This window comes from Mastigoproctus giganteus, chromosome 3 (assembly GCF_048544385.1).
Source record: "Mastigoproctus giganteus isolate SK-2022 chromosome 3, ASM4854438v1, whole genome shotgun sequence".
Lineage (NCBI taxonomy): Eukaryota > Metazoa > Arthropoda > Arachnida > Uropygi > Thelyphonidae > Mastigoproctus > Mastigoproctus giganteus.
Window position 1 is genome coordinate 159255211 of NC_143577.1, and position 21005 is coordinate 159276215.

At 39.0% G+C, this 21005-nt stretch overlaps 1 protein-coding gene across 4 annotated transcripts in view; it reads right to left on the reverse strand.

Moving 5' to 3' along the window:
• LOC150088358 (solute carrier family 35 member F6-like) overlaps positions 1-21005 on the reverse strand; it is a 329560-nt gene that overhangs the window by 38509 nt on the left and 270046 nt on the right. For all 4 annotated transcript variants that reach the window (XM_090370737.1, XM_090370736.1, XM_090370735.1 and 1 more), the window contains one exon: positions 2305-2387. In XM_090370737.1, the coding sequence (XP_090226863.1) occupies positions 2305-2387 (83 nt within the window). The remainder of the gene's footprint in view (positions 1-2304; positions 2388-21005) is intronic.

Below are 21005 nucleotides of genomic sequence, written 5' to 3' on the forward strand. Positions count from 1 at the left end.
TATATGCAGTGCAGTCAATATAATAAACAATACAGCTGTTCCTGGATCAACTTGAAGACTTCATTCTCAGGCTTCCCGGCAAACCTCTCCTGATTGCTACTGATGCTAATGACTGTTCCACCTCATGGAACAGTCCTAGAACTGACCTCTATGTTCAACTTCTTTCTTGAGGAGCTTATAGCAGCCAATAATTTGCAGATCATATAACTCACATGGGCATCCTCTCAGATGTGTTACTCCTACAGGATAGTCCTTCATAGATATCACATTCACCAATCAGAACATCCACCAGAGAGTCATCAACTGGCATGTACATGTGAACTGGATGGACAGTGACCATAATCCCATTACCTTTTCTCTTGTTCCTGAACATCCCAATGGAAGACAAAATCAAATTATCTGTTGAAAAGGCCTTCCAGAACTACTACTTTTTTGTGATATATGGCCGTGTGTAACTTTGCCAATCCACAGAACATCATCCGTCTCCACCGGCTTTCTGCTGATGCACAGGCTGAGGAAATCCAAAATGTCATTCATTTTGGATTTCCTCAGCCTGTGCATCAGCAGATGGACCATCATTGGTGCTCAGCATCAATGCCCTATCACAAGAGAACACAGAACTATGTCATTTCGTTGAGTAGAGCCCTCATGACACTTAGGGGCTGAATGAGAACTAGGTGAAACGATCAGAGAGCAGGAAGGAATGTGAGACCTACATTTGATAGAGCAAGGCTACAAAACTCATATAAAGATGCTCACAGTTCATCTTCCACATGGCCATATATCACAAAAATACAAAAAGAAGTCCTGGGAGGCCCTTGTCAACAGAGAAGGCAACAATGATCTCCAAGGACTGATCTACAAACCTGTGACAGTAAAATACAGCCCATGAACATATAATCTTCCATAGTCTTCGATTTACTGCCTGACTCCATCTCCTGGGAGGACACTGTAAGTAGAATCCTTGATACTATTATCCACCAGGGTGATTCTTCTAGGGAGTCCAATATCCATACTGGGATGTGTATCACTGATCTTACATATTGTGTTCACAAAGAGAAAAACCCAGTTGCATTCCAGGAGATTGACCAAACCACCAAATGCTTGGGTCTGTACTACATGGATGTCTAAGATATTAAGAGATTTTGGTCCCTCTCACTAACCATCATTAAAAACCTTTACAACTCCTGTCTGTGTGATGGCATCTTTCCCTCAGCCTGGAAAATAATACAGTTAAAGATTCTATTGAAAAATCCTAATAAACCTCAAGATAGCTCTTCACCACGCACCTGGTAAGGTATTAGAAAAATTCATTGCAGGATGTTTCATCACAGCATATCAAGCTAATGGTCTTAATTCAAGCAAACAGTATGGCTTCACAAGGGGCAGGAGTGCAGATGATGCCATCAGAGCAGTAGTGCAGGCAAGCCAAATCTGTAAGAAGTAGCTCTCAGTCTCTTTGTGGACTTCAAAGGAGCCTTTGACACCCTTTGGTGACAGAGTGTTCTGGAGAGGTGCAGGGAAGCCAAGATTTCCATCCCAATCTATAGGCTCTTTTCCAATTATCTACAGGAGAGGAAAGGGGGTACCAGCAGGAGTTATCCCCAGGGGAAAATCCTTGGTCCACTTGCTGGAATACCATGTTTGACAAGTGACTAGAACATAAATATCCAAATTCTCAAAAGGTGGTATACATCAATGACCTCATTGTTATTATATAAGGAAACTCCAAATTCCAACTATAAGTATCAGCAAATGAGATCCTGACAGACCTTGAAAATTGGTGTACCACAAATAAACTAGCATTGACAATCCTGGACTTGACAGTTATTCTTAACATGACAATCAACCGAGAAGTGACCTCCTCTCGGACAAGCCCTCCTTGATTGGCTGTGAACTCGACTCAGACATTGGATTTCCTATGGCAAACCAGGTAACAAAATGACTCTACATGGAATGCCAACTCTCTGATTAACTATCCCTGATAAGCTGCTGACCCAGGACCCTGGGTCAGCAACTTGCTATAACAACAAACTAAAATAAAACTTGTTGTAACTCTATTATAATTATATTAATAATACTAATTGAAAAAAACCTGAGAATATACTATGAGATGCGAGTCTTTTGAATTGCTTTATGCTAACAAAGAAGTTTTTTAAAATTTAAACGTGAAATTTTCAAAAATTTATAACTTGCTTGTAATAACCATCAAAAAGTTAAATGAATAGAAAGACAAATTCTGGTTTATGGAAATGAATAAACATTCTCAATAAAAATATAATTTGAGAAATAAATAAAGCTCACCTCATTAAACAAGTAAAAAATTGCAAGATTTACAAGCCAAACTATGACTGTTCTACATGCATCAAGAAGTGTCCTGTGAACAGCTGAAAATTAATAAAGAATTCTTTTTTTAATAAAACAGTAATTTTTCAGATGTAACTGTAATCAACAGATGTGAACTCTGCTTACATTTGTCATAGAAAACAGCAGAGGTCCATTCAAATGGAATAGTGAATTTAACTGAACTTGTAGAGAAATAAATTAAAATAACCTCTCTGTTTTGTTTATTAACATAAACTGTTAATTTCAAGGAATTTAATATCATACATAATAAAATCAAATGGGGGAAAAAATAATAAATAAATATATATATATTTATTGCTTTTTGTTGTAACATTTAACTACTGTTTAACGTTCCATTTAACTGATGTACAAATTAGTATCATTAAGTATATCTCATATTGTGAATACCTTCACAAGTTACCATGATATTGCACTACTTCAAATAAGTAAAGCCTCAACATAGAAGAAGACTACTGTTACTTTTTCTCAGCAGATACCATGACCCATACGGCACCATTTCGGAGCTTATTGGCTGCTCATTAGTGGGTGGGGGTACCCTGGTGTTGCAACGATGACAACCCAGTTGCAAAGTATAACTTAACAATATGAGAAATGCCTGATGGTGTGGAGTTATACTTCACAACTGGGTTGTCTTCATTGTAACACCAGGGTACCTGCCCACCCACTGATGAGGAGCCAATAGGCTCCGAAACGGTGCTGTATGGGTGATGATATCTGCTGAGAATAAGTAAAAATAGTCTTCTCCTATGGTGAGGCTTTACTTATTCAAGGTAGTGCAATATCATGGCAACTCGTGAAGGTATTCACAATATGAGATATACTTAATGATGCCAATTGCACTAACTTGTTCATTGAAGAGGACTCTGGAGTCAGGAATCTGTAATTCATCTGTAATGCTACTAAAAAACTCTAGACTCGAATCTATAAAATGCCTTTATTATAATAATATATAATATAGTAAAATAAAATATAATATATGTGTACTGACCGTATAAACTATATATTAAAATATTAAAATAAAATAAATGGTGTATAACAAGAATAAAATTCAATAAAATATATAAAATTAAAAGCGCTAAAAAATGTTTAAGATCACTAAAAACTACTAACACAGGAGTTTTCGGCAGCAGCCGCTGCCTTCATCAGCAATAATGGTTACAGGTTCTCCAACAATCTATATATATATATATATATACACATACGTCTCAGCAGGTCCGCGACATGAACTATGGCATCTGCACACGGTCCACTTCTCGTGCATTGGAACCAGAAATTGGACGGGCCATTCTAAACTGTTCGTTTCTCAGTAAGATAAGGGCTTCAAAGAGTGGATGAATGCGACAGCCCTTATCCCTATTAAGACTGTAACATTTGGACAAGCATATCCTTAAACTCTCCAGCCATTTCCAGTTCCAAAAGCCATGTGCTCTGTCCACAATTATGGCTTCTTTAGCTGTAATGCCATGCCAAGTTTCACCGGCATGTTCAGATCTGTATGATCCAGCTTCTCTGTATACACACATACAGAGAAAGCCAACACTTGAAAACTAAGGTTTACAGAAAACCTATGTGTCGTGGCCAATACGCACACTTTAAAACTGCTCAGGCTGGCTGCCACAAAAATGGTGTGGTTAAGGCCTTAACGGAAAGGGTGGGGTCCCACTGCTCCTCATCTGACAAGAGAGGCAACGAGATTAAATGTGTTACAGTGGACCTAGTAACGTGCGGTTGCCCCCAGAGCATTATTGAGAGGTGTTTAAGAGGTATGAATAACAGTGGTAGGGATGCTTTTACACCTGTTTCCATTGCATACATTCCATACTATCCAGGCATTTGAACCCATTTCCCGTATCTTATGTTTATGTAAGATACGCTATGTGTAGCTGCCGAGTCGGAGGCTGCACACAGTAGTGTCCGAAACTAAAGATCCTATTGCAGGTAATGACACTAGTCGGGTCATATATGAAATTGAGTTTCCTGATTGTAGGAGAAATGAAACGCTGACTGCAGGATCGCCTGGGGGAACACGACAGAGCCCTCAAGAGTGCAAATTAAGGAGGTTCAGCCGTAGCTAAACATGCATGGGAAATTGGACATGGCATTACAGCTAAAGAAGCTGTGATCGTGGATAGAGCACATGGCTTTTGGAACCAGAAATGGCTGGAGAATTTAAGGATAAACTTGTCCGAATGTTACAGTCTTAATAGGGATAAGGACTGTCATATTAAACCCACTCTTTGAAGCCCTTATCCTACAGAGAGACGAACGATTTAGAGTGGCCTATCCAATTTCCGGTTCCAATGCAAGAGAAGTGGACAGTGCGGAGATGCCATAGTTAGTGTCGCGGACCTGCTGAGACATATGTGTGTATACATATAGCTTGTCGGAGAACCTGTAACCATTACTGCTGATGAAGGAGGCCGCTGCTACCGAAAGCTCCTGTGTTAGTAGTTTTTAGTGATTTTAAACATTTTTTAGCACCTTTAATTTTATATATTTTATTGCATTTTATTCTTGTTATACACCATTTATTTTATTTTAATATACTGTTTATATGATCAGTATGCATATATTTGATTTTATATTTTTATATTATTTTAATAAAAAAATTTTATAGATTCGAGTCATTACAGATGAACTGCACTAACTTGTACGTCCATTAACTCCCTATGTAATCCGAGGCTTAAGCCCTAAACTATTCTGTGTTCCATTTAACTTAAAAAAAAAAAAAACTCAAGTTAAATATTATATATATGTTTCATTTAACTACCGTTAAATGTTCCCCAAATGTCACAATGTTTGTTAGTTATTATTATTACTATTAGTAGTGGCATGATGCAAGAAGGCAAGCTTATAAAGCATCAGCCAAAAAAAACCACACACACACTTCAGCCACCCCCTCCCCCAAGATTTAGTTTAGTTTTTTTTACGAAAACCCCAAACACGAGAGGTTATGTTATTTTGTTATTTTGGTTTTTTTGGAGCATTAGCAACTAAGGCCATATTGCTCCGGGATATGCGGTGGTCATTCCTTGACCTTTCCACATCCTCCGTATTTGGTGGTGAAGGGGCTCGAACCCCGGTCTAATCAAGAAGCATGTGCTATGCACTGCTGCTCCTTCCCAGCTGGCTACGGAGGCGCCTACACGAGGGGTATTAGAACCTATAATACTAAGTACCGTGCTTGGGTTGGAGGTTGAGAAGATGAAAGAAGATATTTGTTGACATCAGACTTGAACTTCTGTAGACTGTAATTTTCAGAAAATACGTATGAAGGAAGGTTGTTCCAGAAAACGGCAGTTGAAAGAATAAATGAGGAAGATGAAAAGTTGGTTCTGTGAGTTTGAAGTTGGACAGTAATTGGTTGTTGGCTGGTGGCGGCACGTGTTCGGACTGTTTTGAAAGAGAGATAGTGGGAATTATAGAAGCCAATTCAAAAGAACAGTGCCCACGGAAGTATCTGTAGAAAAGGAATGCAGCAGAAACAGTACGTCTATGAGAAAGGGAGTGGAGAGACTCTGTTAGAGATGAGTCATTAATTAACCTAACTGCCCTCTTCTGAATGGAATCTAGAAGCCTTGAGAGAGGTTTTGGGGACACCATCCCCAGATATGTGGGAACAATATTCCATGGTAGGGTGGATTTGCGATTTATACAGAGTGAACAGCTGTTTGGAAGAAAAGTAACACCGGGAGCGAAAGAGAAAACCAAGTTTTTTAGATGCAGAGGAAGCAATATTTGTAATGTTCTTGTGCCAAGAGAGATTAGACATCAGGGTAATCCCCAAAAGAGATATATCATTTTGCCTAGAAATCGGAGTGCCACCAAGGAAAAGCATAGGAGCAGAAGAATCCTTTTTGCGAGATATAAGACAAGACTGAGTTTTAGAAGGATTGAAATCAACAAGGTTGTCTTTACCCCACTGGAGGATTACCTGGAGATCAACATTTAAGGAATTGGTAGCGGATATTTGAGAAGTTGAAGCTAAATGAGCAGGGCAAGGTTTCTCAAAATGGAAAGTGGAATGCAATGTGCTATACTCGGAAAAACTACGGATAGAATATTAATGTCTTGTATATTAATGACCTTCTTCCCTCCATAAAGTGGAGGGAAGAAGGTCATCAATATACAAGAGGAAAAGAGTGGGGGAAAGAACTGAACCTTGGGGGGACACCAGCATTAGTGGATAAGTTAGAAGACAAAGAGTCATCTACCATCACCTTTGGTGAGCGATCAGAGAGAAAACTGGATAACCAATTACAAAAAACAGTTGGCAAACCATAAGATGGAAGCTTATTTAGAAGACCTTTATGCCAAACACGATCGAAAGCCTTTGAGATGTCAAGAGTAACTACTTGTGTTTCATCAAACTTTTCCATTGAATTTGTCCATAAATGGGTAACATAAGCCAGAATATCACCAGTGGATCTACACTGACAGAATCCATACTGGCGATCATTGATCGGATGGAAGGTTTCTAGGTAGTTTAAGAGTTGGCGGTTAATTGATTTCTCCATTACATTAGAAAGAGTAGAAGTAATTGCAATGGGACGATAATTGGATGGGAAGGATTTGTCACCTTTTTAGGAACTGGCTGGATATAAGCAAATTTCCAAGCAGAAGGAAAAACACCTTTGGAATAAGAAAGTGAAAAAAGGTGGCAAAGAACAGGAGTAAGTTCAGCAGTGTAGGATCACCATCAGGACCTGGAGCTTTCTTAGCATCAAGATTCATCAAAATCCTTCTGACATCCTTCTGACGGAAGACCACAGGAGGCATTGAATGGAGTGTGTTGGGAATGGTGGGAGGCGTTTTACCAAGATCATAAATACATGAGTTGGAAGAAAAACGGGATGCTAGCAGGTCAGCTTTATTCTTGGCTGAAGTGACAACAGAACCATCTGGTTTTGACAGAGGTGGTCAAAAGTTGCAGCCAATAGCTTCGACAAGACACCAGAATGCTCTGCTACCATTAGGGCAAGAAGCAAGTTTTTTACTCTTAGCCTGTTCAAAATCTAGTTTGGACTGGTTAATAACTGCTTTACAATTGTTGCAAGCTTCGGTGTATGCAAAAAATGAAACTGAAGAATTGGAAACACCAATTACAAAATGCAACAATCTTCTCTTGAACAGCCTTAGCACATTTATTGGAAAACCAAGGTTTAGATAAAGGACGAGATTTTAAAGTGGAGTGTGGAATAAAGGATTCCATTCCTACAAGAATAATTTCACTGACATGATCTAGGCAAACATTGACATCAGAAGTTCTGAAACAGGAATCCGACCAAGGAAAAGAATTCTTGCAGGTCATCCAATTTTGCATATTTGTAATACCAAACAAAGGTTGGGAATAGCCATGAGATAAAGGCTCCACTGGAGAAGAGACAATCATCAAGTTGTGATCTGAGGTGCCTAAAAGACCACTCACTTTGACTGTGTACTTAGAAGGGCTGTTTGTGAGAAAAAGGTCAAGCGTGTTGGCTGTATGGTTAGGATTGTCCGGTATTCTTGTAGGTAAATGAACAATCTGTGCAAGGTCATTAGTAATTGCAAAAGCCTCAGCATCTCAACCAGCTGGGTTGGTGTGAATAGAAAATGGAAGCCAGCTGGATTTGTGAACATTAAAATCATCAAGGAAAATTACCTCACTGTTAGGAAAGTTGGACTGGAAAAAGTCAAATTGCAATGAGAGGATGTCAAAGAGCTCCAGTGATTAGTGGAGTTGGGAGAATGGTAGAGACAACAGATGAATTTGACACAATGAGGAAGAGAGATTTTAAGCCAGAGAAGATCAAAAAGAGGATATTCCAAATTACCAAGTCTCTGAAGGGAATATTGGAATGAACATATGCACAAGTACCACCACCTTTGAGGCGAAACTAATCATACAGCAAATAATTTGGGCAACTGAGATGAGCAGTAGTTGAATCAGCCGATAACTGAGATTCCCTCAGAAAAAGTACATGGGGTTTGGCAGACTGCAAGTGGAAATGGACATCATTGAGATTAGAATTGAGGCCACGTGTATTTGTGAAATGAATTAGGAAGTGTTTGGGAGGTTTAGATCTTTTTGCAGATAAGCATACTCTATTAGTTTGACAATTCATGGTGTATTCAATAGTAAGAAAAAGTGAGGGGGGCAAAACATGCTATATGAAGTAATGAAATTTTTGGATATGGCGTACACATGGTAAGAATATACCCAGATCCTTGACATAAAGTGACCTTAACAATGCTCCCCCCCCCCGCATACACAACTCAGACTCCCTCCAGGCACTATCTGGCAGAGTAGAGGTAGCACTAACTGATCTGGAAGCCTCCTAAAGAGTTACCAATAGGTTCTTCCGGTGTACTAACTAGTGGTCGGCCTGTGAACGCCGTTTCAGATCTGTACCCTTGAACTGTAAGGAATATTGGATCTCGCCACGATGTTCATCATAACCTCAAACGCTTCAGTCATACTGCATGATGGAAGAGATGGGGAAAGGGTTGACCAGAACTTAGCTCTGAAGACTAAACATGTGTTCCACCACTTCAAGCCTCCAATAAGCAAAGTGGTGGTATTGTACCGGTTGATGAGAGTCATCTACTAGTCATCATCTACTGATGAGAGTCATCTATTATTGCCCGTTAACACAGAGGGGCTGCATTCCTCCATGTGGTGTGGGTACCACACCTCGACCCCTGCTTACGTTGGTTCACATCTGGGTGGTCACCCAGTGTGCTTGTGCATGGAGGTTATACCCATGATTACTAAAGTCCCATCATCATGAAGGTGCAAGCAGAGGATTTGGCTCTCACAGATCGTCTGGACTTCACAGAAATTGGGTCCACTTGGCTTAAATATCACCCTAATATAGTTCCACCAACATTTTAGACTCCTGGGTAGCAAATACAGCTTGTCTGGCATATCTGAGAGAATGTCTGTGACAACCTCAAGGACCATCTTCTACAACATCAGATAGAAGTTTGTTCCAACAATCAACCAGCTGCTGGCTGAAGGGAAAATTCCGCACATCTATTTTAAAACCATCCCTTCACCAATCTGGTTTCTCTCCTCTGCATCTGATGGTTATTGACAGCAATCATTATTGATTGCTGTTAATAACCACCCTGCCAACTTTGGTATCATCCACAAACTTAGACATTAAGCCTGATATACATTCATTAATATTATTAATAAATATAGAAATCAACAATGGGCTCAGCACTAAACAACCCTATGGAACTCCACTAATAATATTAATCCATAATGAGCAGTGTACAGGCGGAAGGCATATACCATTATGTCGAAATGCTGACCCAATAATACAGGTGATTTTTGAGTTGATTTTGGTGCATTAGCAACTGAGGCTTGGTGTGCCAAATCAACCATCCAGGTGAGTAGATGGATGGACTGCACAGAGTGATGGGAAAGGGAGAGGATATGGCAGATGGACAGGAGATAAATAAGGAAAAAGAAGGTTGAAGAGAGAGAAAAAGAGACGGGTGGGGAGAGTAGAAGTTTTCCTTCAATGTGAAAATAGTAGCGAGGCCACAGTGGGAAGTACTTCTCAGAAGAAGGCCCTCTGAGTGATACTTAAGTTGGTTTATTGGGATGCAAGCTGCCACACCATATGGTTTGGGGTGGGGAGGGAACAAAATACAGTCAGTCCTCGTATAGCATAATAGTTGTGTTCCTAGAAACCCTCGTGTAATGCAAAATCGTGCAGTATAAACAACAGGCCCTATGGGAAAAATGGGGTTAGGTGCTGACCACCCAAGATTGAACACACATTTGTAAAGAAAACATTACCAAACACAATAAACAATCATAATAAGATACTTACGTATTTTATTACGATTCCATCTCTTCCAATTCTTTGTGTCTTAATCTAATGGATTTTAATTACACTTTAAGTTGTTCCTGCTATGAAAGTTGTTTTTATTTTCTCTGCATTCTTTGTAATTCTCGGCGTTGCCTCATTTAGGCCAGTAGCACATGCAATATCACATGGTCTTTCATTTCGCTCAAAGCGTTTCACAATTTCATATTTTTTCTCTATTGACAGAGGTGGACTGGCCATAAGCTTTACCGGGGAAACTTCGGAGGCCGGTGTGATTTTGGCCATAAACGCTAGTATGAGGCCACTACAAATTTTCCCGGGTAAGAATTTTTGACCCAGTCCGCCTCTGTTTATCGATATTGCTTTTCTTTTTCTCTCTGAATCTGTAGTGTCTTCACCAGGATGCTTCCTTTTCATACCTTTTAAGTATTTTACTCATTTTTAAGAAATAAAGCACAATTACAAAATGAGGAGGCATGCTTGATACATATAAACAAAGCTGCGTGCATGTAGCAACTGAATAAACAACACCGTAAAGGCAGAGACACACTATGAACACCTCACCAGCTCACATTTTATTTCAGGCACTTAATGATTCCCCAGCATTGGAAGGTATGTCAGTCATGGTATAAAATAACTTTCAACATTGGGGGGGGGGATGTTATCATTTATCAACTATACACAATATATGTAAACAAGCCCTGAGTATTTGTCTTTTGGCTTTGGATTTGCAGGGGCTGCTTTGGCATTCAGAGGAGGGCTGAGTCCAAGAAGCGGGGATGTCAGTACAGAGAACTGTACTGGCTCTTTGTTGCTATGCACAACTAAGCAGATAACACAACACTCACTAGTAGCATAGTTCAGACTGTGGAACTTTTCACCATGGAGGTCTGTGGTGTAGTCATGAACTAGGTGGTAGAGAACACATTCAAAAACCTAATGCATGACATATTCACAACCCTAAGGAGGGAGAAGAGAAAAAGTAAACCTAAAAGATAACCTAAAAATAAGCAAGATAGCTATTTCTACCCTAACACTTAGTTTGCCTAATTTTAGCATTTCATTTATTCTCTCTCTATATACTCCTTCTACCATTATGTGTATAGAGTATGGTTGGCTCTGATTTGTATGCACATACAGTATATAGTCTATTTATTGGGCCAGCTGTTATTCTGCCTGTAAACTGCTAAATTGTTGAAAATACTAATTTACTCTTATATGCAGTTGGCCAAAACAGTAGCTGATAAACAGAACAGACAGCTATTGCTAATTATAGATTGGTTATGATAACATACCATTCAACATATTCTATTAATAATTGGACTTTTATGTATAAAATTTATTGATTCCATTTGTAATTTTTCTTATGAAGGACTCTGTGCATTATTTTGGCTTATGGCACACATACCTGGCCACTTACTGTATCTGCTCAAATATGAGCTTACTGCTCTCTTACTTCATTATACATACCTCTAATTTACAACATTTAAAATTAAAAACATTTAAATTTAAATTGTGAAACCTCTATTTTACAGGCAGTAAAATATGGACATAACTAATGTAATGTTCAATTGTTAGTTTGATGGCATCAATCTTCTCTATTACTATTTTATATTACCTTCCATTATGTCTTTTTGTGTCTGTTACAATTGATTTAACATATATACATATACAAAAGTTTTCTGACACTAAATTTTCGCATTTTATACACTGACTTCCAACAAAAATTTTTAATGAAATTTTGCTACACATTCAAGATTTTGTATCAATACAGTTTTCAAAAAATATGCTGCTAAAAACAGCCTGTTTTTAGCAGCATGCTTTTAGTTTCTTAAGGCAGTGCTATACAAGCATTCAAAATTTCACCGTAACACGAGATGCCTTAAATGTTGGAAAGTAACTGGTGTATTTCTATTTGTATGCAGCAGCCTAGATAAGTATTAGAAATGTTGTGCAGGATGGCACTCATTTTGGCATGCAGGGGTAAAGTACCATGTGACTTTCTGCATCAATGTTACAATGTCAGATACTGACAAATTCTTAGGTAACCCGAAATTTTTGTTATTTGCTTTTTTAATAATTGCTCTCTTTATTTTTTGCTTCATTTAGACATTACTTATATCATTTTATAGAATAAATTAAAAATACATAAAACTGAAAAGGTATAGAGTCAGTTTATTTTATTTAAAATTAATTACAGTTTAAATTATAAAACAGCTAATGTTTAGTTTGGTCTTATTGAGATCAGGTATTTTGTATCTGTCTTTACTGATGAAGGGCTTCATGCAGAGAGAGAGAGGTTGTGTGAGTGAGGCTGAGCCATATGAAATTAGTGATGTCGTAATTACAGAAGACTGTTTATTAGAAAAACTTTTGAGCATAAAGGCAAGTAAGGCTCCCAGAATAGACAGCATATAGCCTGTAGATTTGAGGGACAGCACGAGGGAGTATATCAAACCACTGGGGCTAATTATGAGGGCATCGTTGGACTCACGGGAGACTTCGTTAAATTGGAGAATTGCCAATGTATCGCCAATATATAAAAGCGATTCTAAGAATGAAGTTGGTAACTACAGACTGATAAGTCTGACTTCAGTGGTAGGAAAAATTTTAGAGACAGTGATTAAGAGTGCAACCCAGGGACATTTAGATAGATATGGCATTCTGAAGAACACACAATATGGCTTTGTTAAAGGTAAATTATGCTTAACTAATTTAGTAGGCTATTTTGACACAGTTACTCATGAACTGGATTTAGGGAATAATTTCAACATAGTTTATTTGAATTTGGCAAAGCATTTGACTCAGTCCCTCTTTTTTTTTTTTTTTTTTTTTGTTAGTTGTTGGCGCATCGGCTTCTGTGGCCATATTGCACCTCCCAAGGTTTTTGCATTTTCTACTCTGATCCAAGCCCAAGGTGGGATTTGAACCCACAACCTTTGGGTTGCCAGGCAGGCACTTTACCCACCCGGCTAGCCCGGTCCCTCATGAGAGGTTACTATATAAGCTTGAACAGGTTGGGATTACTGGTAAGACTCTAAGATGGATTGCTGGGTAGTTGGAAGGCAGAGGGTTGTGATTAACTGATATTCTTCAGATTGGCGCAACATCAGGAGTGGGGTCCATCAAGGATCGGTTCTTTGACCACTGTTGTTTCTCATTTTCATAAATGACATTGACAAAGGGACAGAAGGTGTGATGTCAAAATTTGCAGATGATGTAATGATTGGCAGAGTTGTTAATGATCAGTGCCAAGCAGTGCTCCTTCAGGATGACTTGAACAGACTTCAAACATAGTCAGAGAAGTGGCAGATATGTTTTAATGCTGCTGCTAAATGCAAGGTTTTACACTTGGGGAATAGCAACCCACAAATAAATTATACACTTGGTAGGGTTGAATTAAAAACAGGAGGAGGAAAGGGATCTGGGAGTTACAACACAGGCAGATATGAAGTTTTCTGAACAGCATAAACAGGCAGCCAGGAAAGCCTATGGTGTCTTATCGATGATTAATTGAATGCTATCCTGTAGAGATAGTGAGGTCATCCTCTGTATAAGGCAATTGTAAGACCACATTTGGAATACTGTGTTCAAGTATGGAGACCTCATCTGAAAAAGACATTGAGCTTCTTGAAAGGGTCCAAAGATGGGCAACTCGAATGGTGAGATTGGCAGGACAGCCATATGGGGAAATTTTCCGATTATGTGGGCTACAGAGCTTGGCAACCAGGCAACTCAGAGGTGAGATAATAGTGGTTTATAAGGCTCTGAGAGGGATTATTAGAATGAATGAAGGTGGAAGGGAAGCCAAATTACCATATAACCTATTTGCTGCATTAAGAATTATCTTTCACAAAGGAAAGTAACAGTCAAAACGCCATACTGCCAAGTGACCAGACAAGTGCACAGAGTGTTCCCTGGGCTCTGTACTGGGACCCCCCTTTTTGGAACATTGTTTTAGACGAATTCCTCCACAGCAAATTGCGGGATGTCTCCACCCAGGCATATGCTGATGATCTGATTCTTACCCTGGTGACCAACTCCTGTGGCCAAGTAGAAGCCCTTATGACTCTCCAACTTTGGACTGAACAGCACCACCTACAGATTTCACCAGACAAGACCAACTCAATTTTACTGAAAGGAACACTGCAAGTCACCAGACCTCCCCTAATTAAAATCTAACAAATGACCATAAAACTGAAATACCTGGGAGTAATTCTAGACAGAAACTTATCATTCACCCCGCATCTGACTCATCTCCACCGAAAAAATAAGAAAATATAGTGCCATGGTTAACAGAGTTTCTCGGCGAGAGTGTGGCTTGAAACGGTGAACACTAAGGGTTTACTTAGTGTTCACAAAAACGGTTTACTACAAAGCAGTATTTGTATTGATCATCACTTATGCGGCAGGAGCTTGGTTTCCCAAAGCTACAACTGTAGTAAATACAAGAAAATTAGAATCAATCTAGTGTACCATCCTACTTTCCATCACTAGAGCTTGCTGAACGGTCAGCACACATGCCTTGCAGGTGCACTACCCCTGAACCTAGAGGTAGTCAAGTGTGGATTACTACATAATCTCTCCAAAGGCAGATCTCTTATCTGCCGTGACTTCACCATCGACCCTGCAAACAGCGTCAGAGTGGAAATAGCATGACTCACCCTTCACCTTTAAAGGACATGGCAACTGAGATGAGACCAAACCACAAAGGGATCCATCACCAAGAAATCCATCCCTGAAATCTCAAGAATCCACCCCGAGCTACCCCACACGGTTCTCACCGGGACTCCATGCCACCTTCCTTTTCATGGGCCACGGATCATTCAAAGCTAAATTCGCGGGGTTTAGGATTGTCGAAGATCCAAACTCCCATTGGGGCTCCCCAGAAACCTGGTTGTATCTTCTCTACCACTGTGACATTTATGAGGACCTTTGGCACTCTCTTATGACGAGAATTCGCTACATCCCTATGAATATGGAGCACCACCACCTGCTCGACATAACTGAAGAATACACAGCCTTCACCATCTTTGCAAAGGACCTATTCCGAGGCAAAAAATCCTACCCAGAACGTAAGCGATCTGGGAATTGGAATGTATTTTGCCATCGAAATCGATTGGCACCCACCACCCCCTTGAAGACTGCCGTGATCACTAACCTATCTCGGATGGAAATTCTGCCCCATGAATGATGCCAAATTGGTCCAGATACCCAAATTGGACTCTTTACCAACAGTGACAAAGTGCTCTCTACTGCCAATTCCTAATGGCAATCTATTCCAGACTCCCTGTCCGGTATCTTTTACTTCCTTTTCCCTGGCGGGGGGGGGGGGAAGTCTTGTCTCCTTCCTTCCCCAGCCAACCCTTATCCTTCTCCTGGTGGGGGCACAGGCCTGTCTCACTGAACATCCTGGGGTCACCTTTTCTATTGTCTCCATACTTCTGTCTTCCCCCCCAGTCTTCAGTCTCTCCCTCCAACTCTGCCTAATATGCCAGCGCATACCTCACACAAACTGCAAAAAATTAATTTCACCCAAATTAAACAGCATAAATCTCATTTGGCTTTCCTAATTCCAGCACGCATCCTTACCAAGTTTTTTTTTTTTTTTTTTTTTTTGGGCCCTAGTCACTGAAATCTCAGGAAACTAGGTGGCAGAGCCTGCCAGAGTAAAAACTTTAAACTACTGGGTACCAGGTCTGCCTCCACAGGGCTAACTGTGGGCAATGTTGGGCCTCAGCAGAGGTCCAATGGCTAAACAGCCAGATGAACAACGATACACAACAATACACATATACAAAATCTACACACTTTTTGAATCTCTGGCCTACCCAGCGAACTGATACAACAACAACAATGGAAGCAATGCAGAGATGGGAGAAATCCCTGGTACTGCTAGACATCAATACTTTACACTCTGTTCTAAAGAATTCCAGAACTAGGGGACATAAATTCAAATTACAGGGCTTCAGGTTTAGATCAGATTGTAGGAAGTTTTCTTTTGGCCAGTCGTTGATAGTTGGAACAAGTTGCCCTCACAGGTAGTTGAGGTTGACAGTTTGATTAAATTCAAAGGTAAACTGGATACTTACCTGTGTGATGATATATAATTTGTGATATAAAATATATAACAGCATATAATTTGTGTTTTCTTATCTACTTGGTTTTTTTTTTTTTTAATTGCCCGATCAATCAGTGCAATGGCTTTTATCAACCACCGCAGCCAGATGCAGAACTGAAAGAAGTAGTAGAGGGGGTAACAACGGGGCAGCTGTTTTTTATAAATAGTACTTGCCATAAACTGATCCAACTTGAACATAAACAGTTAAGAACAAACAAATTTTATGTGAGAGGTCTAGGTTTAAATCACATCACAGAGTGGAGGAATCTCGAAAGTCCTCATCAATCAAGGCTGTGGTTAGTTGATTTCAGCTGGAGAGGGTAAGTTTTTTTCCCTGTGTGTTCTTATGGGTTTGCTGGTCCATGCAGATGTGCCTAAACACACACTTGTACAACATAATATGCAACGGTGCAGATATTTTTTTAGGGCACAAAAGGTGATTTTTTTGTACATGTCGGCACTAAAGATATTAAGAGTAGGAGACTGGCGGAATTACTTAACAAGTACAGGTCAATGTTGAAAACAAGCCGTGAGTTAAGGTTGAATTTAAAAGTGTCTGCAATTCTGCCCAGACACAATAGGAGGGAGTATACAATGAGAGCCTTGTCAATCAATTCAGCCCTGAAGAGATTGCACAAGGCTCATGGGATAAAATTTTTCTCAGCCTGGTCTGTGCTTGTTCATAGGAGAGGCTACTTCAACAGGGATGGGATACACTTAAACAGAAAGGGTGCAAGAATAATTGCTGATGCTATTGAGGCAGTGTTAGGTGGGTCGGAAAACTGCTAGCTTGAGGGGATACGTGGACTAATAGATTAACAGTAGCCACTGGCAGAGGTGAAAGTAATTCTTGCACTGCCTCTACTGGAATGAGCAGCAGCCTGGAAAACAGGGCGCGGGGGATTTCAGAGACTGCCAGGAGTCATCACGGAAAAAGTAAATACATGGGCTGTGTTAGGGTAGCTAAGAATAGGAACATGTGCATGTATACTTGTGTGTACACCAATGCTAGGAGTTTGGTAAATAAATTTGATGAATTTGAGGTGTTGGTCAAAACATCAAAGGCAAATATTGTTGGAATATCAGACAAGGTATCACACAGAGATAAGGAATGCAGAATTGGAATTAGGAGAGCACAATGCACACAGGAAGGATAGACAGGATAGGAAGAGAGGAGGGGTTATGCTATTAGATAAAAAAAAACCCATAAAATCTAAGGAACTGAAGCCAGTTGACATGGGTGGACAGTGCACTGCAGAGTCAGTTTGGTGTGACATTGTAAACCCCTGGCATCACCATGCCGTGACGGGACTAATTGTATGTCCATCATGCTGCAATTAAAGATTCTATTCTATTCTATTGTAAGCATTGGAAAAGCAAAATTGAGAGTAGGAGTGTGTTATAGGCCTAATGACTCTGATGACTATAATAAACAACTGTACAGAGAAATAGAGTGGGCCAGTAAATCAGATTGTCTTATAATGGGGGATTTTAACTTCCCAGATATTGATTGGAACTTGTCGGTTGGTCACTCACTCACACACACACACACACACACACACACACACACACACACACACACACACACACACACACACACACTATCAAGGCTTTTGTGGATTTATTGGATGATTGTTTTCTACATCAGCATGTTCGGGAGGCAACTAGAGGGAGTATTACTCTTGATTTGATTATCAGCATTTTGTATTTGTCAACATTAAAGTTCAGTTGCCACCTCTCAGCCCATCTGCCCAACTTTTCTAGACCCTGTTGCAGTAGCACACTGTCATTACAGTCATTAACAACCCTGCCAACCTTCGTATCATCTGCAAACTTAGACATTAAGTCTGATATATCTTCATCAATATCACTGATGAAGATATACCCTGAAATCTTGATGTTTTAATGATTTGAACACGTTGTCAGCTGTGTATCAAGCAAACCAAAAGGCTCTTAGATGTCATCAAAAATCTATGAAGAATGGATCGGAGACTAAAATCACATGAGCAGGAGAAGAGAAAATTTGGCTCCTTATAGATAACTGCACCCTTCATGACAAACGAATGGCCTATGTACAATCACTATTGAGTACCTGCTACCTACTGCAGCTCCATCTATTTGATCAAGGTGATATCAGGTGCTTTGAAGAAAAGCTACCAAAGAATGTTATTAAACAAAATTGCTCTGTCTCAAAAGCAAAACATGAGAAATCGACTTGCTGCAGACAATGTATTTATGTGTTGGATGAGATTAATGAAACAAGTGATCAACAAAGGCTGGACTTGTTGCCTTGTATGATGCAACAAATGAAACTTCACACACTTCTTCATCTATTAATTGTGAAGAACAGTCCAATAATAGTGAAAGAAATCTTTGAGAATGTACATCATCATTTAAACTTGGAAATATTTTGAAGGCCACGCTGAAGTGGAATTGGACATAGTGTCTTTCAGAATATGCACGAATGGAGAAGAACCTATTATGGTTAAGCAAGAAATTTCACTGAAGAATTCTCATCAAGGATTAGAAATTTTATGTTGAATTTTCCAAGCACAGCCTAACTGCAAAAGTGCATTTACTTAACTGCTCTCATGCACCTTCATAATTCTTAAAAACTGTCTACCACTGAAACAGTGAATTTTGACTTGTCCTGCAGTATGGGGCCTCAAACCATTCCATTAAAATCAGTTGTCATCCATCTCAATGCCTAGCCATACAAAAAAGTACAACGTTGTCCATAATGACACTGTGGTAGACATCACTTGTGCTGCTGTTTCCATCAAATGAACGTTAGCTCAAAACGTCCTAATGAAGAGAGTGCATATGTCAGTTGTAGAGTATTCAGTGTTGCCAACTGGATCTCCAAACCTTTTTCTACTGAGTAATGATGTTGTGACAAGCTTAAAATTTTTCATGAATTTGAAGCTTGCAAGACTGCAAAGGTAGTCCAAGCTCTTTACAGTGATTATTTTTCTCATTCCCATGGAGAGGAACGAGAAAAATGGTCATTATATTGAAAAGTCATTATATCAGTAGTTCACAAAATCAGCCAAAGAGCAAAGAGAAATTTGAACATTTATACAATATAGTATAATTTAATTCTGAACGTAGGTGGTAGATGACTTTCATCAACCGGTGAAATACCACCACTTTGCTTATTGGAGGCTTGAAGTGGTGAAACCCATGTTTAGTCTCTAGAGCAAAGTTTCCGGCATCCTCTCCCCCCATACTTCTCCTTCAGCCCATGCACGGTACTAAGTACTATAGGTTTTGATACCTTTCGTGTTTGGGGTTTTCATAAAAAAAAAAAAAAAAAACATTAATATGTCACAATCAGAGTATGAAATTGCAAAGAACGTGCTTCAATGTTTCCATTGCAGTGAAAAAAAATGCATCTTCAGTTACTTTCTTCAGTGTAGGAATGAATTTTATCTCTGTAGATTCTTCTGAAACACTCTGTCATTGAGAATAACCTTCAGAGATAAAAATCATGTAGATTTAAATCAATAGACACAGGAGGTCATCCTGTTGTCAGAAATTTTATCCAGGGATATATTAATGATAAACATGAAAGGCACATTGAACATGTTGTGGCATGAATTTCCCAATACTGGGTATGTTAATAAACAAAATGAGCACTACTGATCTCAAAGAAACCCTGCAGAACAGCAATTAAAAACTGTTGCAGTCTGAGGGTTACAGTATTGTGCACAGTTGCAAAATTTGGAATCACAGGGCCATATATTTTTTTGAGAAGACAAGTCAGAAAGTGGCTTCGCTCCCCTCTGACTCGTGTTACATGAACATGAATTATACATTTTATATTTTAATTTTTTTAGTGGGGGGAAACCCCCACGCCCCCTTCTAACAATCAAAAGATGTACAAAAATTATATTATATTATTTTATTATATAAAAAATTAATAACAAAACCATCATTTATATATTTGATCAAAAACAAAATTTCTTGTCCAATTTTGTACTTTTTTTATTCATTTTCTGTTAATACAAAGAGATTTTTAGCTACCTTCACTCTACTTAATGCAACATAAATTGTCCATGCAAAAAACATGGTGATGTTAAGTCAACACCAACCTTAGATAATGTTTGACCTTAACTTTTGTTTATTGTCATACTAAAAAGCCAATTTCACAGGAAACTGTGTTTGTTGAAAAATGAAGTAATATTCCCCTTCTTTTGATACATATGAATCCGTGGAATACATGCTTTGAATCCAGCTCTGTCACCTGTGACATGTTCATAAACCAAACATTTCTTCCTTATTTCTACTACACGTAGTCTTTTACCATTGCAAATTCCATTTTTTATATCTAAGTTTCTTAAAACCATAACAATTGTGTTTACCTTTAAAAGTAGTTTAAATGGACGTAAACCTGAAAGCTCCAGTGAATAAAGTGTTTTGGGTATTACAAAGTTGCATGCTTCAGAATTACAATGACTTGGCATAATTTGATCTGATGAATAAACTATTTTCAATTCTTCTGGAATCTTAATTTTGGATAAAAAATTTTTTCTTCTGAAAACATCATGTATTAAATTTCCTGAAGGTCATTTTCGTCTTTTACTACTTTACCATTTTTTATGATTTTTTCCTTTTTTTTATCAATGATTGGAGTTTCAATAGAGCTATCAACAATTTGTGATTCATTTTTTTTTGCTCTTTTCATATCT